General features: G+C 40.9%; 1 protein-coding gene across 2 annotated transcripts in view; it reads left to right on the top strand.

Moving 5' to 3' along the window:
- Positions 1-24,099, top strand: part of mib1 (MIB E3 ubiquitin protein ligase 1) — a 240,612-nt gene that overhangs the window by 187,121 nt on the left and 29,392 nt on the right. For both annotated transcript variants that reach the window (XM_069921103.1, XM_069921102.1), the window contains exons 13-17: positions 6,809-6,941; positions 11,321-11,407; positions 12,516-12,677; positions 19,507-19,688; positions 21,980-22,172. In XM_069921103.1, the coding sequence (XP_069777204.1) occupies positions 6,809-6,941; positions 11,321-11,407; positions 12,516-12,677; positions 19,507-19,688; positions 21,980-22,172 (757 nt within the window). The remainder of the gene's footprint in view (positions 1-6,808; positions 6,942-11,320; positions 11,408-12,515; positions 12,678-19,506; positions 19,689-21,979; positions 22,173-24,099) is intronic.

Below are 24,099 nucleotides of genomic sequence, written 5' to 3'. Positions count from 1 at the left end.
GTCGCCATCTAGTTAATTTGAAGACTTTCGAGTTCTTTGCCTCGATGATGCTCTCGAACAATGAATATGCCAGAATCCTTGCAGAATTCCCCAGCATTATTACTCAACATTTCTCAAGATCCAACCGAAACATGGAGTACAGAACCATATTCCAACTCATGGACATCTCCTGCATGCATGAGCATTTCACTTGTGTATACACGGAAGTCATTCACTGCATCTGGTACTCCTGTTGTGGCCTTCTCTACATTGGAGGGATTGGACACAGACTGGGAGGTCGCTTCACTGAGCACCATCGTTTTGTCCACATCAGTGACAGGGATCTCTCCCAGTGGCCAACTTTTATGTGAGATTTAAATCAGTTTCAATGGTTTCACAGGAAAGTGAGTCCAGACGCATGCTGACAAACTAGGAGTCGTCTTTATTGTATACACAGGGAAGACACAAAATAACAAATACTGAAACTACATAGGCATTTATATCGGATACAGTGATCTCCGATACCATTGGCAGCCTACTCTTTCTCTGTTACATACATGGAGTAATATATGGATACTAATGTACTCTTATGTGGATCAGCACACCATCGAGGGCCAAAGGGCCTGTACTGTGCTGCATTGTTCTATATTCTTACAAGATAGGGACTTCATCAGACACTTCTGATTCCCAGTACTAAAGGGGTGCAGCTCAGTGTTAATTAAGTAATATATGATTACTAACACACTCTTACAAGACAGGGGCTTCAACACACACTCCCAATTCCCTGTACCAACAGGAGGGAGGGTGGGGAAGGAGCGGCTGAATGCTAGGAATTCCCACATAATACTACATCCCGCTCTAAGTGTAGTACACCCCTTCCAGCAATGTCCACAGTCACAACATGGAATAGAACAGCATTTGTGTAAGCTTTTAAAGTGCAATAAGATGGGGAAGTCTGGTCCATGTAATCAGTAAGTGATTTAAAGGAGCCAATTGTCATTAGTGAGTGATTTAAAGGGGCTAATGGTCAGGTGTGCACAAATGAGTGGGCATAGTCCCACCTTGATTGGCAAGTGATGCGACCTCCTACTAAAATCCAGGTGGAGAGGTAACATGACCCTTCTCAATCCACACAACACCAACCATTTCAATTATTTGCCCTAAGCCCATGCTGATATGACTTTTCGTGGCCTCATTTACTGTCTTACCAAGACCACCCTTAAATTGGAGGAGCAACATTTAATTTTCCATCTGGGCACTCTTCAACCCGATGGCATTAACATCAACTTCTCCAGTTTCTGCTCACCTACTTCCCATTCTCCCTCCCTGCCCATTCCCTCTGTCTGCTTTCCTCCACCTCTCCACCCCTTCTCTCTCCATTCACAGAGCCATCCCCTCTCCCCCTGCTTGCTGGTGTGCCTTCCCTCCCTTTTCCACCTATTACCTGCTCCTCCCCACCACCATTTTGTTTGAGCACCTGCCTACATTTTGCCATATCTTGATGAAGGGCTCAAGCCTGAATCGTTGCTTTTGTATCTTTTATCTTTGCTAATAAAGAACACTGTTTGACCTGCTGAGTTTCTCCAGCATTGCGTTTTTACTTCAACCACAGTGTCTGCAGACTCCTCTCATGATTTCCTCTCATATATTTCCATGAGATTACTCCTCATCCTCCTGCTCTTCAAGGAATAAAGCCCTTGTCTCCTCAAGCTCACCCTATTGCTTAGATTCTGGCAACGTCCTCATAAATCTTCTCTGTCTTCTCCACTTTGTCAACATCCTTCCTTCAGCATGGTAACCAAAACTGAATGCAATACTCCAAATGGGGCCTCACTAAGATCTTCTGCAACTACAATATGACCTCAAAACTTCTATACTCAGAACTATGACTTATAAAAGTTGACATACAGAAATCTTTTATCTCCCTGAGAAACCAATTTCAAGGTGCTATGTTCCTATGCTCCTAGATCTCTCTGCTCTACAGAATTCATCAGATTCCTCCCATTCGCCATGTAGGTCCTATCCACTTTAGAAAAACATCTTGCATTTGTCTGTATTAAATTCCATCAACCATTCCTCTGGTCATTGCCCAACCGGTCAAGATCCTGCTACAATCTTTGACGAGTGTCTTCTCTGTCTAGAAATGCAGAGACTATGGTGTAATCTGCAAACATGCTCATCAGGCTTGTGCATTTTCATGTAAGTCATTGATATGGATGAGAAACATCAATGGGGCTAGCACTGAACCCTGTAGCACACCACTAATCTCAAGCCTCCAGTCCAAAAAAAACTTCTACCATCACCCTTTCTACCATAAAGTCAATTTTCTATCCCTTCTGCTCACTCACCTTTGATCCTATGTGATCTAACATTCCTCAGCAGTCAACCATGTAGAACCTTGCTCAAATTCAAATTCATCTACGGATCTGCCCACCTCAACCTTTTTGGTTGCATCTTAAAAAACCTCAAATTTGTGTGATATGATCTCTCAGTTACGAAACTGTGCTGACTATCCCTAATCAGCCCTTGTCCATGCAAGTGTGTGTATAGCTTCTCCCTCAGAATACTTTCCAGTAACTTATAAACCACAGATATCAGGCTCACTGGCCTGTAGTTCCTCAGCTTTTCCCTTCTTGAATAGAAGCACACGAATTGCCACCTTCCAATCTTCTGGCACCTCCCCTCTACTTATTGTCCACTCAAAAATCTCAGCCAAGGCACTGGATATATTTGATCAGACCCAGGAGATTTGTCTGCCTTCATATGCAATAAGACCTTTAGCATCTCCTCAACTTTAATACTAATTGATCTCAAGACACTGCCGTTGTGTGCCCCAAATTCTCCAGTCCATTGTGTCTTTCTCCACAGTAAAAACAAAGATGAAGTGCTCATTGAGTACCTGCCCATCTCATGTGGCTCCACTCAGAGTTGACCACATTGATTCCAGAGGAGTCCATTTTCTTCTGGTTGCCCTTTTTCCATTTTCCATTTATGTATTTAAAATCTTTTGTGATTGTCCTTAATGTTATGTGCCAGAATTTATTTCCTGTCCCCTTTTTCCCTTTCTGATCACCTTTATCAATTAGCTTCTCCATTCCTGAAACTCTTCCAGGTATGCACTTGATCCCAGCTCCTTTTATCTGCTTCAAGCCTCCTTGCTCTTGAAGAGTGCTTGAATCTCCTTCATCATCCAAACTTCCATACGCTTGCATGTCTGACCTTTCACTCTAAAAAGAACATAGACGTCCTGAACTCTTCCTTCATGCAATCTATTCCAATTAACTTAAGCTAATTCTTGTCTTCTATCTTCAAAGTCGGCTTTGCTCCAGTTCTCAATTTTCACTCTTTGTCCTGCCCTGTCTCTTCCTATAACTATTTTAAACCCTACTGGTACAAGACAGTTCATTCACAACACTTCAACCACTTGCCCTTCCCAAGTGTTGACCTCTCCCTTGTGGGATCCCTTGCACATTACCAGAAGACACTTTCCCAAACACATTTCACAAATTCCACCTGTCTGGAACCTTCCACACTATTACTTCCCCATTCAATATTTGGAAAGTTAAAATCCTCTACTAGGCAACCTTATTTGACCCACAGTTGGCAGCAATCTCCTGGCATATTTGCTCTTCTAATTCCTGTTGTCTATTTAGGAGCCTGTAGAGTACTTCCCACAAGGTGATCATGTTTTTCTTGTTCCTTAGCTCCACCCATATAGGCTCACAAGTTGACCCATTTGTCATGTCACCTCTGACCATTGATGTTATATTGACAACCAATAATACAACAACCCATCTCTTTTTATTCTACCTCTGTCTTTCCTGAAGCAACTGTACCCTTGAATGTTGAGCTGCCAGCCTATCCCTCTCTTAACCAAGTTTCCATAATGGCTACCACATCCCAGTCACATTTGTTTATCCATGCCTCAAGGTCATTTGTCCTACCTGACAAGCCTCTAGCATTGGGCCACAAGCCTTTCACACAATTAAACCAATGGCCCATCCTCACTCCTTGCCTTTCTCCTGCCCACCAACTTTTCTCTCATCACCCTCCATTCCAACTTCTAAACTCTCACCTGAGGATTTCAGATAATCTGATTTTGGATAATCGGAGTTGTACTGTAATCCAGAGATCACCACCCTTTCAGTCCTGCTTCTCAACCTCCTACCTAACTGCCTATAATCATTGTCCAGGACCTCCTCCTTTACTCTACCAATGTCCTTTATACCACCATGTGCAATGAACTCTGGCTGTTCGCCTTCCCCTTGAGAATGTCCTTCAACCATTCAGCGACATTCTTAACCCTAACACCTGCCAGGCACAAATGATCCCAACTACTCTCACATGGCACAGAATTTCCTATTGGTCTATCAAGTCTCCTATCACTATCTCCCTATATTGCCTGCACTCTTACCTTCTGAGCCTCTGAGCCAGGGCAAATGATCTGACTGCTACTACTAGCTCCTGAAATGTCATTCCCCCCCCCCCCCCCCCCCGCCTCCAACCATATCCAAAGTGTACACCTGTTATTCAGGGGAATGGCTACAGGAGAACCCTGCACTGTCTGGGTACTCCCCTTGCCTCTCAAGGTGATCATCCATCAATCTGCTTGCTGCCCCTTAGATGTAACCACCTCATTGAAAAACTCATCCATAACATTCTTGGCATCTCTGCTGATCCAAAGTGTATCTAACTGCAGCTCCAGTTCCTTGACCCTGGCTGTCAGGAATTGCAGCTGTATATACCTCCCACAAACATAGTCAACAGGGAGAGCACAAGGATCCTTGACATTCCACATCTGGCAGGAGCATTGTGTTTTGAAATGATAAGCAATTTTAAATTGGTGCAGTGTTTCAACACACAAATTACATTTTGATTATCTTAAAGTCATATTTCAGTTTTTTTAATGACTTCACATAAATTTTAGGTGCAGTTTAATCAGCTTTCAGTGGTTCAGAAGATATTGTGTAGCTTGGAAGCCAGAATTGGAGAATGTGATTTTATTTTACTCAATCCCTTATGAGACTAATTATACAAGGAATGTTCTTCTGTATTTTTGCTTCTTTTTTGTCTGACAATTTCCAGTTTTTCATTACATTTACTTATCTTTGTAGGGGTTTAGAATCCATTGGTATTGTTGGCCTATTTGTGAGCAATGAGTTGCAATGGGGCTGTTCCTTGAAGAGTGTTTACAGCCAAGTTTCAAGTAGTTCTTAAATGTCCTAAATTCTAGGAAGTGTTATTGATAGAAATGTGCAGCATAAAAAGTGTCCCTTTTAATAGCCATATCTGCATTCACGTTTTCTAGTGTTACTTAAACTCTGAATCATTTCTCTGTTCCATTCTTGTGGCTCCATGCATTATGTTCATCATCAGTTATCCAAGTGAAAAAAAATCCTCATTTATTACTGTGACCCATCATAATTTTCTGCTGTTCTTGGTATTCCCAGCTTCACGAAAAATAGTACTGTTGTTTTCTACTTGAAAGTATATTTATCCTTGCAGAATAAATGATGGCACTGTCAGAGGGACTGTAATGGCAATGATGCCTCTGGTGCAGACCTGGGAAAGCAGGAAGTGGGGAGACAGATTTGCTCCATAGGGTCCTACTGCCTGGTCCTGATACAGATGGCTTTGTATAGGCTTTAAATGGTCTTTTAAAGGAGCAAAGAGTTTTTTTTTAATCATGGAACCACAAATGTCTGTGCCCAAGATGGTGGCACCTGTGCTCGAGGGTCCTGCAGCGGACTGGCGCAGAACACCAGAAACAGAGAACACCCCACGATGTGCAACAAACTGCAGGATTGGTGACTTACGGTCAAAAGTACTCGCAGGCTGCAGGCTACATGTCGTCAAAGCACCCACACACGTGCGCACACTACGGGCTGCTGGAGACTGGTTCGTGGGAACCTGGTATCAGAACCAGCATTCCAGAGGGTACTGAGGGGAAGAGGGGCTCACGAATGGTCTCAGGCACTGAAGGCTTCATGATCGAATTGGAGGTTTGGACTTGGAGCACAGGTTCCCAATGATTTGCTCCATAGGGTCCTACTGCCTGATCCTGATACAGATGGCTTTGTATAGGCTTTAAATGGTCTTTTAAAGGAACAAAGGTTTTTTTTAAATCATGGAATGCTACTGCAGAAGCGCTGGAGGTGAATCCACAGACACTCTGTGTCTCTGAAGGGACTCTCTTTTGCTTCTCTTTTTGTTATTGGTAGGGGTGCCAGGCAGTGCTCATTGGTGACTGTGCATTACAGCAGACAAAAGTTGAAATGTAACATGTATATTACAGTTTTATGCATTATTACATGACAATAAAAGGAACCTTAAACCTTGAAAATATATTGTCTCATCTCCACCAAATCTTGGAGAATGCATGCTGTTAATTTTCATTGTATCATGCTTTGCTCAAATTGTGCTTAGCTCTCCGTTGCATTAAATCAATGATTAACTCATCATTCTTGGATAAATCACATGAGAACAATTAGCCTCGCTATTTTTTTCTCTTTTTTAAACTATATTTGCTTATGCTGATTGTAGATCCCCAATTGTTCCCTGGCTTTAACCAACTAATTAATGGCCTGTTAGTAACAATAATCTTGAAATGTACTTATCCATGTGCTGCTCATTCAATAAATTAACTGTACTCAAGTGAATGTAAATCAAAAACTGAACATAAATCTTCAGTGTGTTTAGGTAGACTTCCTGTGCTAATCTTTTCATGAATTTGAAAATGTGTGATATATTTGAAATTTGACTTTGATGGAGTATTTGTGGGAAAAGTGCCAATGAAATTGACATTTGACATTTTTTGTTACAACTTCAGTGCCATGCGTGTGTTACTTTCCAAACTTCCAAGGCCATGGATTGTGGATGAGAAAAAGGATGATGGATATACTGCTTTACATTTAGCAGCACTGAACAATCACGTTGAAGTGGCTGAATTATTGGTGCATCAGGTGTGACTTGCCTTGTTCTGAAAATGTTTATATTTTGATGGGAATTGAGGGAATATTTCACCAGTGCAGTAAATCATCTTAATTTTTTTAAATCATAGAAACGGACTGGATACATAGGAGTATTCAGCACTGCAGTATTTTAATGATAGTGCAAAAATTATTTGGGGAGTTCAATAGATAAAAGCATTTTTGCAGCTGCTGAGTTAGGGTCTGGAAAGTTGGATTGCGGGTGCACAATGAGGGTGAATTAATTTAGAGTTGGGACAGTAAGGGTTATGTAAAAGATTGTTTATGTTGTTTGCCAGAAATGCTGTCCTGCTGTCAGCTGACGACATTCAGAGTTGCAGTGACTTTCACAACCACATTTTTTGGAGCTCTCCTTTAACAGTGCCCTATTTTAGTTACACAAGATGCATTTTTACTCCATGCAAACAAAAGTTTCACAACCACATTTTTTGGAGCTCTCCTTTAACAGTGCCCTATTTTAGTTACACAAGATGCATTTTTACTCCATGCAAACAAAAGTTATTCAAGATACTGCAGACGAAGTCCTAATTGATAGTTAAGAAATCTCCCTTAATTATAAGCCCCCATATTTATTCATACTGGTGATGCTGGGAGTTGGAGGCAGGCTGATGGAGGTGTTGCATCAATAATCTTCTTCTGACTATCCATCTGATAGGATGGTGATGGTTCTTTTCAGTCAATTTGTGGAGGTTGATATGAGGATACCCCACTCCTCAAAAAGGAACAGCATGTGCGTGAATGGATTTAGGAAAGAAGTGTTGCACAGGTCCAGGCCCACCCTCTCAAGGTCCCCCTCCTGGATCCAGCGACATGATGAGGTCCAAGATGGCTGGGGGGTTCTGCAGTGAATGGCCAGACCAAGCTTCAATGCAAGAGATACCCCTTCTGCACTTCATGGCACATGTTTACTTGGTGACCTTTGATCCTACGATAGGGTTTGTCTGCTCTTTGACTGGGCTTGTTTTTCATCCTCCAGGGTGTCTAGCCACCCTCTGCATCAGGCAAGTCTGGTGGGGGAGCTGGTTCAGTCGCTGACCACCCGACCATGCAACAGGTTACGTGTTACCAGTAGCACTCAGGCAAATGACCTGACAGAGCAAAAATGGTTGACCAATGGTCAGAAGAGATGTAAATAGGTTCTTACAGACTTGCGGACTGACCTGGTACCAATATTGGAATTTATCTCCTGGTTACAATTAGAGGCAAATTAAGAGGCTGACTATTGGGTAGATAGGAGTGCAACAAAAGGCCATCCTGGAGAGAAAGAACGTGGGGTGGGAAGTTGGTTGTATATTCATCAATATTGTGGATCAAGGGGAAATATTAAGTGAGATGGAAATAACATTACATCATTGAGAAGATCACTGCTTGGTTCTTAGGATCATGGGGTGGGTGGAGAAGGTGTCTGATCATTGGGGAATTTGTAGCTTTATGCTCCAAGGAAAATTGCATTCTTCTAGGAGCCACAAATACTGCTGGAATGTTAAATTCCTTTTCTATCTAACAATTCAAAACTCTCTTCAACATGCATCTTTCTCATTATTCTGGGAAATTGTCTTGGGCATTAATAATGGTGGAAGAACAATGATCTTGGGTATGGAGCCTCAATAAAATTCTAATCTCTTGGAGAAAGTCTGCTTCCCAATCTCTTATCCCCATGGAGTTAGGTGGGATATGGGATAGAATTTTAAAAAATATATACACCTGTATTTCTTTCCTATGCGATCCCATTATTTTTCAATCAAAATTAAGCCCTGAAGAGCAGATACTCATAGCCCTAGTCTTCCTTTGCACTTCTTCCCAACTGGGATTCATTGATCCAAAAGCAAAATATTACTGAGAATGGAAATTTGAAATAAACACAATACTTGAGAGAAATGGGCAGCACAGTTGGTGTAGCGGTTAGTGCAGTGCCATTACAGTACCAGTGATCAGGCCTGGGGTTTGAATCCTGCACTGTCTGTAAGGAGTTTGGACGTTCTCCAGTGTCTGCATGGGTTTCCTCTGGAGGCTCTGGTTTCCTCCCACTATTCAAAACGTACCGAAGGTTGTAGGTTAATTGGGCAGCACGGGCTCTGTTACTGTGCTGTATGTCTAAATTTAAATATTTTAAAAATTAATTTAAACTCCATGACCTTTCATTAACAGCAGTCATTATTTGAATTCATTGTTGCCTGATAATGTTAACAGCCATGGTTACAATAAGGAGGGAAGGACCCCTAAATGTTATTGATGCTCTTGCTCCAAAATTGAATATTGGAGTTAACAGCAATAAATACATTGCAACAGCCAGCAGGATGTCAGGAAGAATCTGCTCAGTTTGTGGAGGATATCAGCCACATGTTTTGAAAGCTTAATTTCTTTCCTGCTCATAAACATGCTGCTGGCAAGTAATATAAAAACACTGAATAGCAACATGAACACTTTGGAATCTGACAATTCCTGATAAAAACAATGATGTGTCGTTGTCTTTGTAGCTCCTAAAGGCGCATCTGTGCAACTCATAGTGATTATGATTGGCTGATGAAAGAGGCTACTATTATAGATGATCTGACTGAGAAACTTCTTAATTGAAGACCACCTATCTTATGCAAAAAATAATTTCTGCTGCAGGAACTCAGCAGGTTGAGCAGCACGAGATGGAGAGAAATTATGTTTCAGGTCAGAACCCTTTGTTCAAGACAGCTATCTGAGGGGAGATGGCCAGTATAATGAGGACGGGTGGGAGAGATTGGACAGGGGCCAGTAGCAGATTGGTGAACTAAGGAACATGAAGGATGATGGATAGAGAGGTGATTGGCGGATGGCAGACAAAGGGAGAGAGATATAAAAAAGTAAGAAGTGTTGGGTGAAGGAAGATGTGTTGTACAGGTTGGAGTAAGAGACAGGTTTGGGGAGGGTGATAAGTGGAGACAAAGCCAATCTGTGCTGCAATCTGATCAGTAGAGAAGATGTCACTGCTGATATTATGGAAGTTATTAGGGGAGAGAGATAGAGGACAGAAGGGACCAGATAGAACTGAGGGATGGGGCGCGTCCTATTGATCAAATGTAGGTAGAAGTGGATGGAACCACATGCACAGGGAATGAGAATGTGTGGGGATGTGGATGGAAAAGAGAACAAATATTGGGGGGGAAGAATGGATGTAGCTTTGAAGAAAAGAGAGGGGACTCATCTGAAATTGGAAAACCCAATGTTAATCCTATTAGGTTGCAAACTACCCAGGTGGATATGAAGTGTTGTTCCTCAAGCTGTTTATTTTTGTTTCTCTTCCCTCTCTCTCTTTATCTGGTACCAGCCAATGAACTGCCTCCTCCTCCCCATCTGTCATCCTTCACTCTCCCTGATTCACCAGTGCCCTACTAGCCCCTTTCCAAACCCTCACACCTTGTCCTTATTATTCTGAACCCCCCCCCCCTTTCAGAGCCGCCACTGAGACCCCCCCCTTTCAGGGCCGCCACTGACACCCCCCTTTCAGGGCCGCCACTGAGACCCCCCTTTCAAGGCTGCCACTGAGACCCCACCTTTCAGGGCCGCCACTGACACCCCCCTTTCAGGGCCGCCACTGTCACCCCCCTTTCAGGGCCTCTGCACTGTTCATCTTAATGAAGGGTTCCAACCCAAAACATCAACCATCCTTTTTCTCCCACTGAGGATGCTTGGCTGTTATTTATTTGTTCCTGATTCAGCATCTGCAGTCTCACATGTGCCACCATCTATTTTATGATATATACCTTTTCTTTTTCCTGATTGAACATGAATTATTTGATTTCCTGGTTGCTCTGATAGTGCATTAGAACTGTACACTATTCCATGATTGATAAAATAATGAGAGAGGAATGAATTGTCAAAGGGCATTTAAAATCTTTTTTTTCCCATGGTTGAAGTGTCAAAAACAAGGTCGTTTGGGTTTTATGTGAGATGCAGAGGTTTTAAAGAGGATACGAGGAGAACATTTAAAACAGAGTGGTTGATATCTGGTTCTTGCTGGTGGATTTAGATATAATTTAAGTGTTACGTTTAATGGACATTAAGACAGACACTTAAATAGACAAGCATAAATGAAACAGCCCAAATGTAGTCAAATTTTGTAGTGTGGACGAACAAAAGAGGTGGCATTTGACATTGACTGAAGAGCCCTTTCTGTACATTTCTTACTCTAATTCTGTAATTAACCAGAATATTTGATTAATAACTGCAACTACTTTAGAAAACTAGCAATATCAATAATATATTTGTAATACTTAGATTTCCCTTTGTTTTTAAGTGACTGTATTATTATCTAATCAGGAAACAATTGATTTGTCACATAAATCACAAATATTTAAGTGTTTTAAGGATTTTTTTTTCAGGGCAGTGCTAACTTGGATATCCAGAATGTAAACCAGCAAACTGCATTACATTTAGCTGTTGAGCGGCAGCATACTCAAATTGTTCGGGTAAGACAGAAGTTGTGAATTCAAAGTTATACTTGTGGAAATTCTTTGAAATATTAGACTCTAAAATTGTTATGTATATGTGCATCTTCTACCATGAACATTAATATTGTGAATATGTGAATGCATTGTATCATTGTTTTATGTTCTTGTTCTCAGCAATCACTGTGATGCGGTATGACCAAAATCTTACTAGACTGCTATATAACTGCTCAGATTTCTATCTGAGAAGCAGAACTAGTCAGACCCACAGTTATAAGGTTTTAAGTTACATTAATTTGTGCCTTGTATAATGTGATCAGAGCTTCAGCTCATAAAATACTCTGCTTCAAGATTAAACAGTTTATTGATAGCTATTTAATGCTCAGGAGGCATTCCCAGGAAACAAAGCACTAATGAAACTTTTATCCTCCCTGATGCTATGCACAGCTGTGCTGGAAACTTGGTCCATACTTCTGCCCTCTACTGGCATTCTTGTGCCAATGAATTTCCACATGAATTGGTGTTGGACTGGTGAAAGTGGTGAGGCCACTCATTGCTGACAGATGAGGCTTAGGGCTGCATCACAATGAATGATGGCATTGCTAGAAACTGGCAGCCTATGCTCCATAATTTGACAGGCAGGCCAAATCCTTTCTTGGCTTCATTTGGATTTGTTGGAAGCAAATCTGTATGTCTGCACAGTATTTCCCATTCAAGAAATTTCTATGTGCTAACAACCTCAGCAGCATCAATCACAATATGAATAAAGGTTTACATAAAGCTATTAATTGTAATGTTTTATTTAAGTATCTCTTTCCAATGAAAAAAGATTCTCAGTTCTTTAAACCAGATGTCTCTTTCCTGTTTTCCATTGACTAACTGCCTTTAAGTTATTCAGTTTTTTTTTGTCAGGGTTCAATTGTGTGTTGTGTTTCCTCTCATTTTCACTACTATATATCATACATAACAATTTTCTAATTCAATAATTGATCTGAAATCTATAATAACTAAGTTCATTTTTACTGTTAGAGCGAATACTTGTGCGATGTAGAGTTTTGAAAATAAAAATAAATTGAAGTTATTAACCTTCAACAGAAAATTATAACGGTGGATTATAATTTATTTTAAGCTATTGGTTCGTGCTGGTGCAAAATTGGACATTCAAGATAAAGATGGTGATACACCTCTTCATGAAGCCCTGCGCCATCATACTTTGTGCCAACTCCGTCAACTGCAAGATATGCAGGATGTGGGGAAAGTCGATAGTGGATGGGAGCCCTCCAAGAACACAGTAAATATGGTTTATTGATACTATTTTCTGTATCTATCTATTTTTTATATTGATAGAGGAGAAGAATGAGTGGGAAAAGTGTCCTAATGTACAGTGCATTGGAGCTGCTGTAGTAGCACCACTGCCACTGGTGCGGACCCACAGAGAGCTCCTGTGGGGTCCAACTGTCAAGTCTGAATGCTGTCAGCTTCATACAGGCTTTGAACGACCTGTTAAAAGAGCTGAAGATAGTTTTATTTAAAATCCTTCCACCATGGGGTCTGCGCCCAAGATGGTGGTGTCTATGAATGGCAGCAGCAACAAGGGGTTGCAGACTTCAAGGAAGTGAAAGATTTGTGGAGAGCACCAGAAAACAGAATCCCCATCCAAGTCTGAGAAGGAGAAGCAGAGATGACCCACGGGACAATGACCAAGGCAGCGGACCAGTGAGGGGTTCTGTGGCTGAAGGACCCACACAGGCGGTGGGCTGTTGGGCTTGAGGCGAACAGCCCATGCAGCCTGTGGGCTGCTGGAGACTGCAGTCAAGGGACTTGCACTAGGCTACAGTATGCTGGAGACTGACTCAAAATTGGCTGAAATGAAGATCACTTCGTGAAGCACCTTCTCTCTGCCCACACCAGCGACGGGGACCACCCAGTGGCCAACCATTTCAATTCTGTGTCCCCCTCCCATAGTCGCATGTCTGTCCTTGGCCTCGTGCTATCCCATCAAGACCACCCATAAATTGGAGGAATAATACCTGATTTCCGTCTGGGCACACTAAAGTCGATGGCATTAACATTGACTTTTCTGGTTTTTGGGAACCTGCTCTCCTTTCCCTTTCCCTTCCCCCTGTCTTCTTTCCGTCAGCTCTCCATCCCCTTCCCTCTCTCTTCACCTAGCCATCCCTCCTCTTCTTGCTTGCTGCTGTGCCCTACCTCCCTTCTTCACCTATAATCTCTTGCCTTTGCGATCATCTCCTCCTCCCTTACCTTTTTATTCAGCTGTCTGCTGACAATTTTCCATACATTGATGAAGGACTCAAGCTGAAACATGATTTATGTATCTTTATCTTTGCTGTTATAAAGAACACTGTTTGACCTGCTGAGTTTTCTCCAGCTTTGTGTTTTTACTTCAACTATGGAGACTACAGACTTTTGCGTTTTACTTTTTTATTATGAATTTGGTTCAGCTTGAGGTTACATGAGTGCCTGGGTTTCCTCCTATGTTCCAAAAATATGTGAGTGATAGTTGGCCACTTTCATCTGCCTCCAATTTGTAAATGAGTCATGCAATCTGAGGGGTCCTGATGGGAATGTGGGGTGAATGAAATAGGTTAGGAGAGACTTGGTATGAAAACGGATGGTTGATTATCAGCAAATTTTCAGTGGGCTGAGGGATCTCTAGGTTGTGCCAAATCTCAGTTCTGATGATGATCCTGTTTCGATTAATCCATATGTAGTAATGATGGGGAAAATGGGTCAACCCAGTTTCTGGGAAAACACAGCTGTTGTATCTTTTTGCTGGCATGATTCCAAACAAAAAGATTGATAGTTTCTTGAATTAAACTTAAATGTTAAAAATTATTATGTTTCATGAGGTACAGTTCAAAGTCAAAGTTCAGAGATATTGTCAGGGCACATGCATGACCTAGCATACAACCCTGAGATTCTTTTTCCTCTGGGCCAAGCAGAATTTCTACTTACACAATAGTGCAAAAGCCGTACTCAAGAAATGTAAAGCAACAAAAATGTAAACAAATTGCAATACAGAAAAAAAGTATTCAGGGATAAATAATGTGCAAAGTAAAAGTTCTTAAATGAGTCTCTGAGTTTGTTGTTTGGGAGTCTGGTGGAGGAGAAGCAACTGTTCCTGTACATGGTGGTATGAGTCTTGAGGGATCTATTCCTTTTTCCTGATGGCAGGAGTGAGAACAAAGCATATGTTGGGAGCTATGGAAGCTTGATGATTACAACTGCTCTCCGACTACAGCATTTCATGTAGATTTTCTCAATGGCGGGGAGAGTTATGCCTGTAATGTACTGGGCTGTGTCCACTACCTTTTGCAGGGCTTTCTGATTAGAGGTATTGGTGCTCTCACGCCAGGTCATGATCCAGCTGATCAGCACACTTTCCACTATACATTTGGAGTTTGCCATACCAAACCTCTGCAAACTCCTGAGGAAGTAGAGACACTGACGTGTTTCCTTCACAATGACATTAGTGTGTTGGATCCAGGAAAGATCCTCCATGATAGTGATTCCCAGCAATTTAAATTTGCTCAATTTCTCCATCTCTGATCTCCCAATGATCACTGGATTGTACACCTCTTGTTTTCCCTTCCTAAAGTCTGCATTCAGCTCCTTGGTTTTGGTGACATTGAGTTGCGAGGTTGTTGTTGATGCACCATTCAGCCAAGTTTTCAATATTCCCCCTGTAGGCTGACTCATCAACCCTTTTTATACAACCCTCTTCTGTGGATTCATCAGCAAATTTCATTTCAGCATGCTTGTTGATATGGAGGATACATCACAGAAGATTATTTTAAATCAATTACTGAGATGTACATGTTTAAAGAAAAACGCTTTAATATTGGCAACTATTGACATTGAAAAGATTTTGATGGCTTACATTGAAAGAGCACTTTAAAAGAAGGGATGGCTTAATGTATGGTTTTACAACTGGAAATAACATAGCCTGCATAACAATATGATTATTGTAGGTGCTTCATTTGGATAAATTAGATCGGCAGTTATATGAATAAATTAGAGTTTATTGTCAGTTGCATAAGTATAATGTACAGATGGAATTAAAGGTTTTCTTGTTGCAGCTTCCAGTGGCATTAAAGACACAAATGAAAATGGAGGATAATTATGGGGCCTTAGAGGAAAAAATATATATACTAAATATAAAAGAAAAATAAAATAAATAATAGATATTCACAGTTGGTTAGCTTGGAGTGCAAAAGAATATGCTCTATCACCAATGCAGACAGCCCTTTGGTAGTGTTGTAGTAGCTTTGTGCTTTAAATGATATGGAGAGTTTCAAAAGCCTGATTGTTATTGGAAAGAAACTGTTCTTGAACATATTGGTGTTGGACTTTAGGGTTCCATACCTTTGACCAGAAGAGAGCAGCAAGAAGAGAACATGATCAAGGTTATGGGGATCTTTTATGATGTTGCTTGCCTTCGTGAGGTGGCATCTCATGTAGATGTTACATTAATAAGCAGTCAGGTTTAAATAACTCCTCGACAATAATTTATATTCAGTTTACAGCATAAGCAAACATATATTGTGAGTAGTGGTGGATGATGGCTTCTCAGACTGGAGACCTGTGACTAGTGGTGAGCCTCAGGGATTGGAACTGGGACCATTGTTGTTTCTCATCAGTGATCTGGATGGTAGTGTGCTAAATTGGATCAGCAAGTTTGCAAATGACACCAAGTTTGTAGGTGTTGTGGACAGCAAAGAAGGTTTCCAATGCTTAGAGGGATCTGGATCAACTGGAAAAATGGGGTGACAAATGGAAGATGGAATTTAATGCAGACATGTGTGAGGTGTTGCATGCTGAAAGGACATAAACAGTAAATGGTAGGGCATTGAGGAGTGTGAAGAACAGAGGGATCTGGGAATACAGATATATTATTCCCTGAAAGTAGTGTCACAGGTGAATAGGGTTGTAAAGTGAGCTTTTGGCATATTGACCTTTAGGAGTTGGGATGTTGTGATGAAGTTGTATAAGAAATTGGTGAGGCTAAATTTTGAGTATTGTGTGCAGTTTTGGTCACCTAACTGCAGAAAAGATATCAATAAGATAGAAAGAATGCAGAGAAGATTTACTAGTATGTTGCCTGGACTTCAGGAACTGGGTTACAGGGAAAGGTTAAAGAGGTTAGGATTTTATTCCCTGGTGCGTAGAAGAACAAGGGGAGGTTTGAAAGAGATATTTAAAATTAAGAAGGGGATAGACAGAGTGAATGCAGGTAGGCCTTTTCAACTGAAGGTAGATGAGATACAAACAAGAGGACAGCGGTTAAGAGGGAAAGGGGAAAAGTTAAGGGGAAACATGAGGAGGAACTTATTCACACAGAGAGTGGTGGGAGTGTGGAACGAGCTGCCTGCTGAAATGGTGAATGCGGGCTCCATTTTAAAATTGAAAAATAATTTGGACAGGTACATGGATGGGAGATGTCTGGAGGACTACCATCTGGGTGCAGGTCAGTGGGAGTAGGCAAAAAAAATGGTTAAGGACAAACTAGAAGGGCTGAAGGGGCCGGTTTCTGTCCTGTAAGATCCTGTGGTACTTTACAGACAAGAATTAACATCAGGACAAAATAAAAGAGGATAAAGAGTGAGAGGAAGGTAGTGATTTGGAGAGGAGGGAATTCAGAATCCTGGCCTACACCATTGAGAGTACTTGCATTTTTCAAGAGACAAAGGCTACAATTTTTTTAAAGGATGCCTGGAGAACATTACTGTGAGGAGGACAGTAAGACCATGATTAAATGTAAACCCTTAAATTTAAGATATTTTAATGACCAAATTACAATGTAGTTGAAAAGTGCAAGGAGGACAGATTATTGGAGTTCAGTATAGATTTGGATACAAATACTGAGAATCGGAATTTGTTGTCATGATCAAGTCACAAAATCTGGTGTTTTGTGGCAACATCATAGAGCAAACATTCATATTATAAACCATCTTACAACAATAATCTAAAACAAAATTAAAATAATAGTGCACGAAAAGTAAGGCAGTGTCTTTGGATCATTGATTATTCAGGAATCTGATGGCAGCGGGGAAGAAGCTGTCCTTGTGCTGTTGAGTGCTTGTCTTTAGGCTCCTGTATATTTTCCCCAATGGTAGCAGAGTGAAGAGGACATGGCCTAGGAGGTGGGGGTCTTTAGGATACAGGCTGCTTTTTTTTTAAAAAACACCCTCTCATGTAGATGTTCTTGATGGAATGAAGTCTGGTACCTGTGATGTCGCAGGCCAAGTTAACAAGCCTCCAGAATTTTTTCTTGTCCTGAGATTTGACACCTCAATAACAGACACTGATGCAACCAGCCAGAATGCTCTCCACGGTACACCTGTAGATGTTTACGAAAGCCTTTGGTGACATACAGAATCTCCTCAAACACCTCACAAAATATAGCCACTGGCGAGCCTTCTTCATGATTACATCAATATGGAGGCTCCAGATCAAATCTGAGATGTTGTCACCCAGGAATTTGAAATTCTTGACCCTTTTCACTACTGAGCCTCGATGATTACTGGATCATGTTCCCCTGACTTCCTCCTGAAGTCCACAATTATCTCCTTGGTTTTGATAACATTGAATGCAAAGTTGTTGGTGTGACACCACTCAAAGAGCTGATCTATCTCCCTCCTGTATGCTTCCTCATTGCCATTTGTGATTCTGCCGATAACTGTGGTGTCATTGATAAACTTGTAGATAGCATTGGAATTGTCCCTGGCCACACAGTCATGGGTGTATAATGAATAGAGCAGAGGGCTAAGCACGGACCATTGGGGTGTGCCTGTGTTGATAATCAGTGAGAAGGAGACGTTGCTTCCAATTCATACTCCCTGTTGTCTTCCAATGAGAAAGTCAAGGATCCAGTTGCAGAGTGGGGTACAGAGTCCCAGTGTTTGTAGCTTCATGACCAGCACTGAGGGAATAATGTAGTCAATGAAGAACAGCTGTATATATGAATTGCTGTTTTCAAGGTGATCCAGAGCTGAGTGGAAAGCCAGCAATATTGCATCTGCTGTGGAGCAATGGTGACGATAGACAATTTAGGTACACATTATTCTGGCCATGACCAGCTTCTCAAACCATTTCATCACAGTAGAAGTTCGTACTACTGAGCGATAGTTGTTGAGGCAGCACACACTACTCTGAAGCAGGTGGGAACCTCTGACTGCAGCAATGAGTCTTTGAAAATATTTTGAACATTTGGCTAGTTGGTTGACGCAGATTTTCAGTTCCCTGCCAGGTACGCTGTGAGGGCCTGACACCTTGCAAAGGTTCACCCTCTTGAATGGTGTTCTGACGTCATCCTCACTGACAGCTATCACAGGGTCCTCAGCCTTTGCAAGGATTCTAATAGGCATGGTTTGGTTCTTCTTCTCAAAGTGGGCATAGAAGGTGTTCAGCTCATCAGGTAATGAAGCATCACAGCTATGTATGGTGTTAGCCATTGCTTTGTAGGTTGTTATGACTTGTACTCCCTATCATAGCTGGTGTGTATCTATACTGTGTTTGCCTTTATTTTAAAATTGCCTAATTAGAATTATTGAGCAAAGAATTTATTTTGATTTCAATCTGATACTTTTTTGACATTAAACAGCCGCAACTTGCAAATCTTCAACGTATTTTCTTCCTTTTCTTATATTTCCTGCATACTAGCTGTCTCTGGTGTTGATGCCACAAACAATCTTGATCAAATGTTGTTTTTGGATCTATCGATGATAGAGAGCCTTGCACTTAACTGAATTGGAGGAAGAGGTTGAGAAGGAGAGTTTCAAGAAAGAGAGTTTAACAAAGATTCCCACGTTGGGAAAGTTGGTTTTGGTGAAGGAATAATTTTTTTAAATGTGTGGAAAAACCACTAGTGGGAGCTGCAGTTTTATTGAATAATTTTTATTCGAACTGAATAAAGGAACTTCACCTTTGAAAACTGCAAGTAATATGAAATATGTATGAGGAGTTCTCGTACCATTGGAAAACATTTCTTACAATAATTTTGTATGTTATAACTGGAAAAAATCTTGATCTTTATTTTTAAAAGTTGCTAATATTTAATCATGCTGGCATGTTTTAAAATGTATCATTCTTTTTTCTAGTTGCTTATGGGTCTTGGGACACAAGGAGCAGATAAAAAGAGTGCTGCTTCTATTGCTTGCTTTCTAGCTGCAAATGGAGCTGATCTTGCTATTCGCAATAAAAAAGGACAGTCACCACTAGATCTTTGCCCAGATCCAAACCTCTGTAAGGTCCTGGCAAAATGTCACAAAGAAAAAGTCAGGTTGGTGCACCAATATTTATTTGTCACTGTTACAATCATTAATGAATTGTGTCAAGTGGAGTGTATTAATTTCAGACTTTTTTAAGATTATTGATTAGTTTGATATTTTATATTGCTTATAATATGTTCAGAGACCATCAAGTTATTGAAAATGCCAGTGGTAGGTAATTCAGTAGCAGAGATTATGTTATCAATAAACAGTACAAGATTGTTGCCGCATGTAAGATTTTAAATATTTCTGTGGAAGTTCTCTTGTTTGTACATGAAACACTAAAAGGCATCTCCTGTACTGCAGAACCCATATATTGCTGGGCTCTGCCACACACAATTGATGGACAAAAGTTATTACTGATCACAGCAATGTCTTAATGTTACTCAAGTCCTTTAGGAGGGTATAAGTGAGTGCTAACAATATTTTGTACTCTTAACTATTTATGGAGGTGTAATGGTATGTGGTACTATGTTGCAATTACCAAACTCTTCCTCCCTAAACCCCCATAACAACTCACAGCCCCAACCTGATACCACTGCCTGTTGAACCTTTCCACCTCTACCTACCTTGACCAAATGTGGAGAGTTCCTCTTTCATGGCCCTGATGTCTAGCAGTGAGAACTGGACAGAGTGTCCCTACAACACCAGAAAGCTTTGTGTAGAAAACCACACAAAGCTGGTGACGGGCCATTGTGTTCTGTCAAAACCAAGTCATTTTTTAAATATCTGAAAGATTCAGATAGTCTTAAATGTTAAAATGAAAGTAAATCATTTTAAAATTCGAGCTGAAGTTTACAGCACCACTCAATTTTTATACTTTATTTTACTTTAACTTGGTGAAGAGCCCAGGTCAATACAATCTGACCCACAATAGCAATGAACTTCTGCTGCTGCATAGTAACTAATTAAAAAAAAACAAAATGGCATGTTCAAAAACTGTAATTTTTACCCATGTCCCCAAAACTATCTGAATTGCTGTAACTTGAAAAGACTCACAGGAATTGATAAGGTTCAAAGGTTATGGAGAGAAGGCAGGATAATGGAGTTGAGAGGAAAAACTCATCATCCATGATTTGAATGCCAGAGCAAACTCAATGGGCCAAATGGCCTACATTTTGCTCCTACGTCTTATGAATATCCTTTGCCTCACAAGTCCTTCTTGCAGACCCCAAAATACAAGACTTTTTTGCACTAGCAGGATGCATGCTGAAGTTTTCCATCAAATATTGTGTTCTTCTATGATTGGATTCAGCAGCAGCTTTAACCAGATTCCCCTCAAGTTTTTTGTGAAGTAACAGCTGGATGCAGATAACATTTTAAATTTCTGGTCCTGTTGACTGAGACACAATTGGTGAATGGCCTACAAGATCAACCACAAAAACAGTGATTTTTCTACCCAGTATTTCCTAAAGCTTTCATCCCTAACGTCGAAGTACTCGAGATGGCAGAGGTCGACAGCATCGAGTCCACGCTGCTGAAGATCCAGCTGCACTGGGTGGGTCACGTCTCCAGAATGGAGGACCATCGCCTTCCCAAGATCGTGTTCTATGGCGAGCTCTCCACTGGCCACCGTGACAGAGGTGCACCAAAGAAGAGGTACAAGGACTGCCTAAAGAAATCTCTTGGTGCCTGCCACATTGACCACCGCCAGTGGGCTGATCTCGCCTCAAACCGTGCATCTTGGCGCCTCACAGTTCGGCGGGCAGCAACCTCCTTTGAAGAAGACCGCAGAGCCCACCTCACTGACAAAAGGCAAAGGAGGAAAAACCCAACACCCAACCCCAACCAACCAATTTTCCCCTGCAGCCGCTGCAACCGTGTCTGCCTGTCCCGCATCGGACTTGTCAGCCACAAACGAGCCTGCAGCTGACGTGGACCTTTACCCCCTCCATAAATCTTCGTCCGCGAAGCCAAGCCAAAGAAAGATTTCCTAAAGCACTTCTTAATTTGATGCTGAGCTGTCCACTCTAGAAATGTCCCAATTTCAAAGTTCGATCCCTGCTGTTTTAGTTCATCTTGGTAGATAATGCAAGTGCTAATTTTCCTTGAAACCTCTCAGTTATGGAAGGGAAAATTATCTATTTACCGGTAGTGGCATAGCCAAAGTTAAATATGACCTTAGAACTATACCTACTGAAGCTGGGAGTGGAAGAAAGCTTTTGCATATTCTTTAAAAACAACCAAACTTTATTTTTGAGCTTGATGACTTGATTGTAGACTTTAATTGGTTTAAGTATTTTATCCCAATAGAAAACTGACATATTTATGGGGATATTAATTATTTTACGCCTTGTTTCAGTGGACAGGTGGGATCACGTAGTCCTTCTATGATTAACAATGATACAGAGACTTTGGAAGAGTGCATGGTTTGCTCAGATATGAAACGCGACACTTTGTTTGGACCTTGTGGACACATTGCTACTTGCTTCCTCTGCTCACCACGGGTTAAAAAATGCCTTATCTGTAAAGATCAAGTGCAGTCTCGAACAAAGGTAATAGTACCTCTTTGTGGATTGTCTTTGTGTAATTCCATTCATTTAATTTCTGAAGATGTACCCTTTCTATTAGATTTCAGATTTATTGTCAGAGTGCATACAACATTGAGATTCTTTTTCCTGCAGGGAAGGCAGAATTACCACTTATTGGTAGTGCAAAAAAACTACACAATGTACATGTAAAATAAAATCACAAAAAGCAATATACCAAAGAACCCAGAGATCTTCCTTCTAAGTAATATAAAAAATAAAAAATTTGGACTTGATTTGGATGGAGCACAAAAAAGATTTATTATGATAGCCCTGGCTGTAGCAAAAAAATGTATTATGTCAATCTGGAAATTAGAAGACAACTTGAGAATACAACAATGGTACATAGAAATAAATAAATGTATTCCATTAGAAAAAATAACATCACAATATTCGAACAAATATGGGAACCATACATGAAATACAATAGAGAAATCCTACCATGGACATCCACCACCTAAAATGACAGAAGGAGAAGACAATGAAATGAACTGACTCAGAATATAAAAGTAAAAGACAAAAATTTCTTGTTTATTTTTATTAAGTGACGACATTGTTTAACGGGTTTAATGTATCTTATAGATTGGACTTTGAATAAATGGGAAGTGGGGGGAGAGGGAGGGAGGGAAGGGAGGGGGAAAAGGGGAGAGAATGACACGGTATATATTCAAGAGAAAAATGTCTATGTATTTTGGTCAATGTGGTTTATAGTGTGAAAAATAAAAAATTTAAATAAAAAAAACCAAAACAAATAAAGAAACGTAAACAATTGTGCAATACAGAGAGGAGGAAAAAATAACAATAAGTGCAATTGTCCTTAAATGTTTCTAATTGAGCTTATTGTTGAGGAGTCTGGTGGAGGGGTAGCAGCTGTTCCTGAACCTGGTGATGCGAGTGTCCTGTGGCAATTCTCCCTCTGTCCTGATGGTAGCAGTGAGAACAGAGCATATGCTGGGTGGTGTGGTTCCTTGATGATTGCTGCTGCTCTCCAACAGTAGCATTCCCCTTAAATGTTCTCGATGCTGGGTAGGGTTTTGCCTATATTGTCCTGGGCTGTGTTCATTACCTTTTTCAGGGCATTACTCTTGTGGGTATTGGTGTCCCCATACCAGACTGTGACGCAACTAGTCAGCACACTTACCACCACACATCTGTAGAAATTTCCCAGGGTTTTTGATGTCATACCAAACCTCTGCAAACTCCTGAGGAAGTAGAGGTGCTGATGTGCTTTCTTCATGATGCCATTAGTGTGTGGGGTCAAGGAAAGATCTTCTGAGATGGTGACTCCCAAGAAATTAAATTTGCTCACCCTCTCCACCTCTGATCTCCCAATGATCACTGGATTGTATACATCTGGTTTTCCCTTCCTGAAGCCAACATTCAGTTCCTTGGTTTTGGTGACTGTGACAGATTATGATATAATTTATGTTATGTATAGATATGTTTTTGGAAGATGGATTGTGGGGTTTTAGTTAGGTCACAAAAAGATTCAAACACTTCAAAACAGATCTCATTTTAAAATGCAAGAGTTATGTATAAGGTGGTGCCCACAAGTCTGCAAAGACAATAGACTTCTGTGCTGGAGATTTTCACAACGAGGTGCAAATGGAAGGGCCCATGTCAGGAAACTGATAAGATCTCTCATGAATTGATTTTGGGAGTCAGCAAGCTGTTTTGGTGGCGTATGCTGTTTTAGGAGGGTCATGTGGTTTTGCAAAAAGAGAGAGTCAATCAGATTTTTTTCCTCTAAGTGTGACAGAAAGAGAGAGTTTGCTGGTTTTCTGCAGTGGCTTTTGGAAGTTGTTTGAAATCCCATTTTGAAGACAGATTGTGAGTTCTAAGCTCAGGCTGTTCAAAGCCCTTGTGGTCCATACAAGAAGAGATGGCTGGCTGT

The sequence above is a fragment of the Narcine bancroftii genome, chromosome 2 (assembly GCF_036971445.1).
Source record: "Narcine bancroftii isolate sNarBan1 chromosome 2, sNarBan1.hap1, whole genome shotgun sequence".
Taxonomy (NCBI): Eukaryota; Metazoa; Chordata; class Chondrichthyes; order Torpediniformes; family Narcinidae; genus Narcine; species Narcine bancroftii.
Note: the sequence above shows the minus strand (reverse complement) of the source record. Positions and strands in the feature narration are given on the sequence as shown.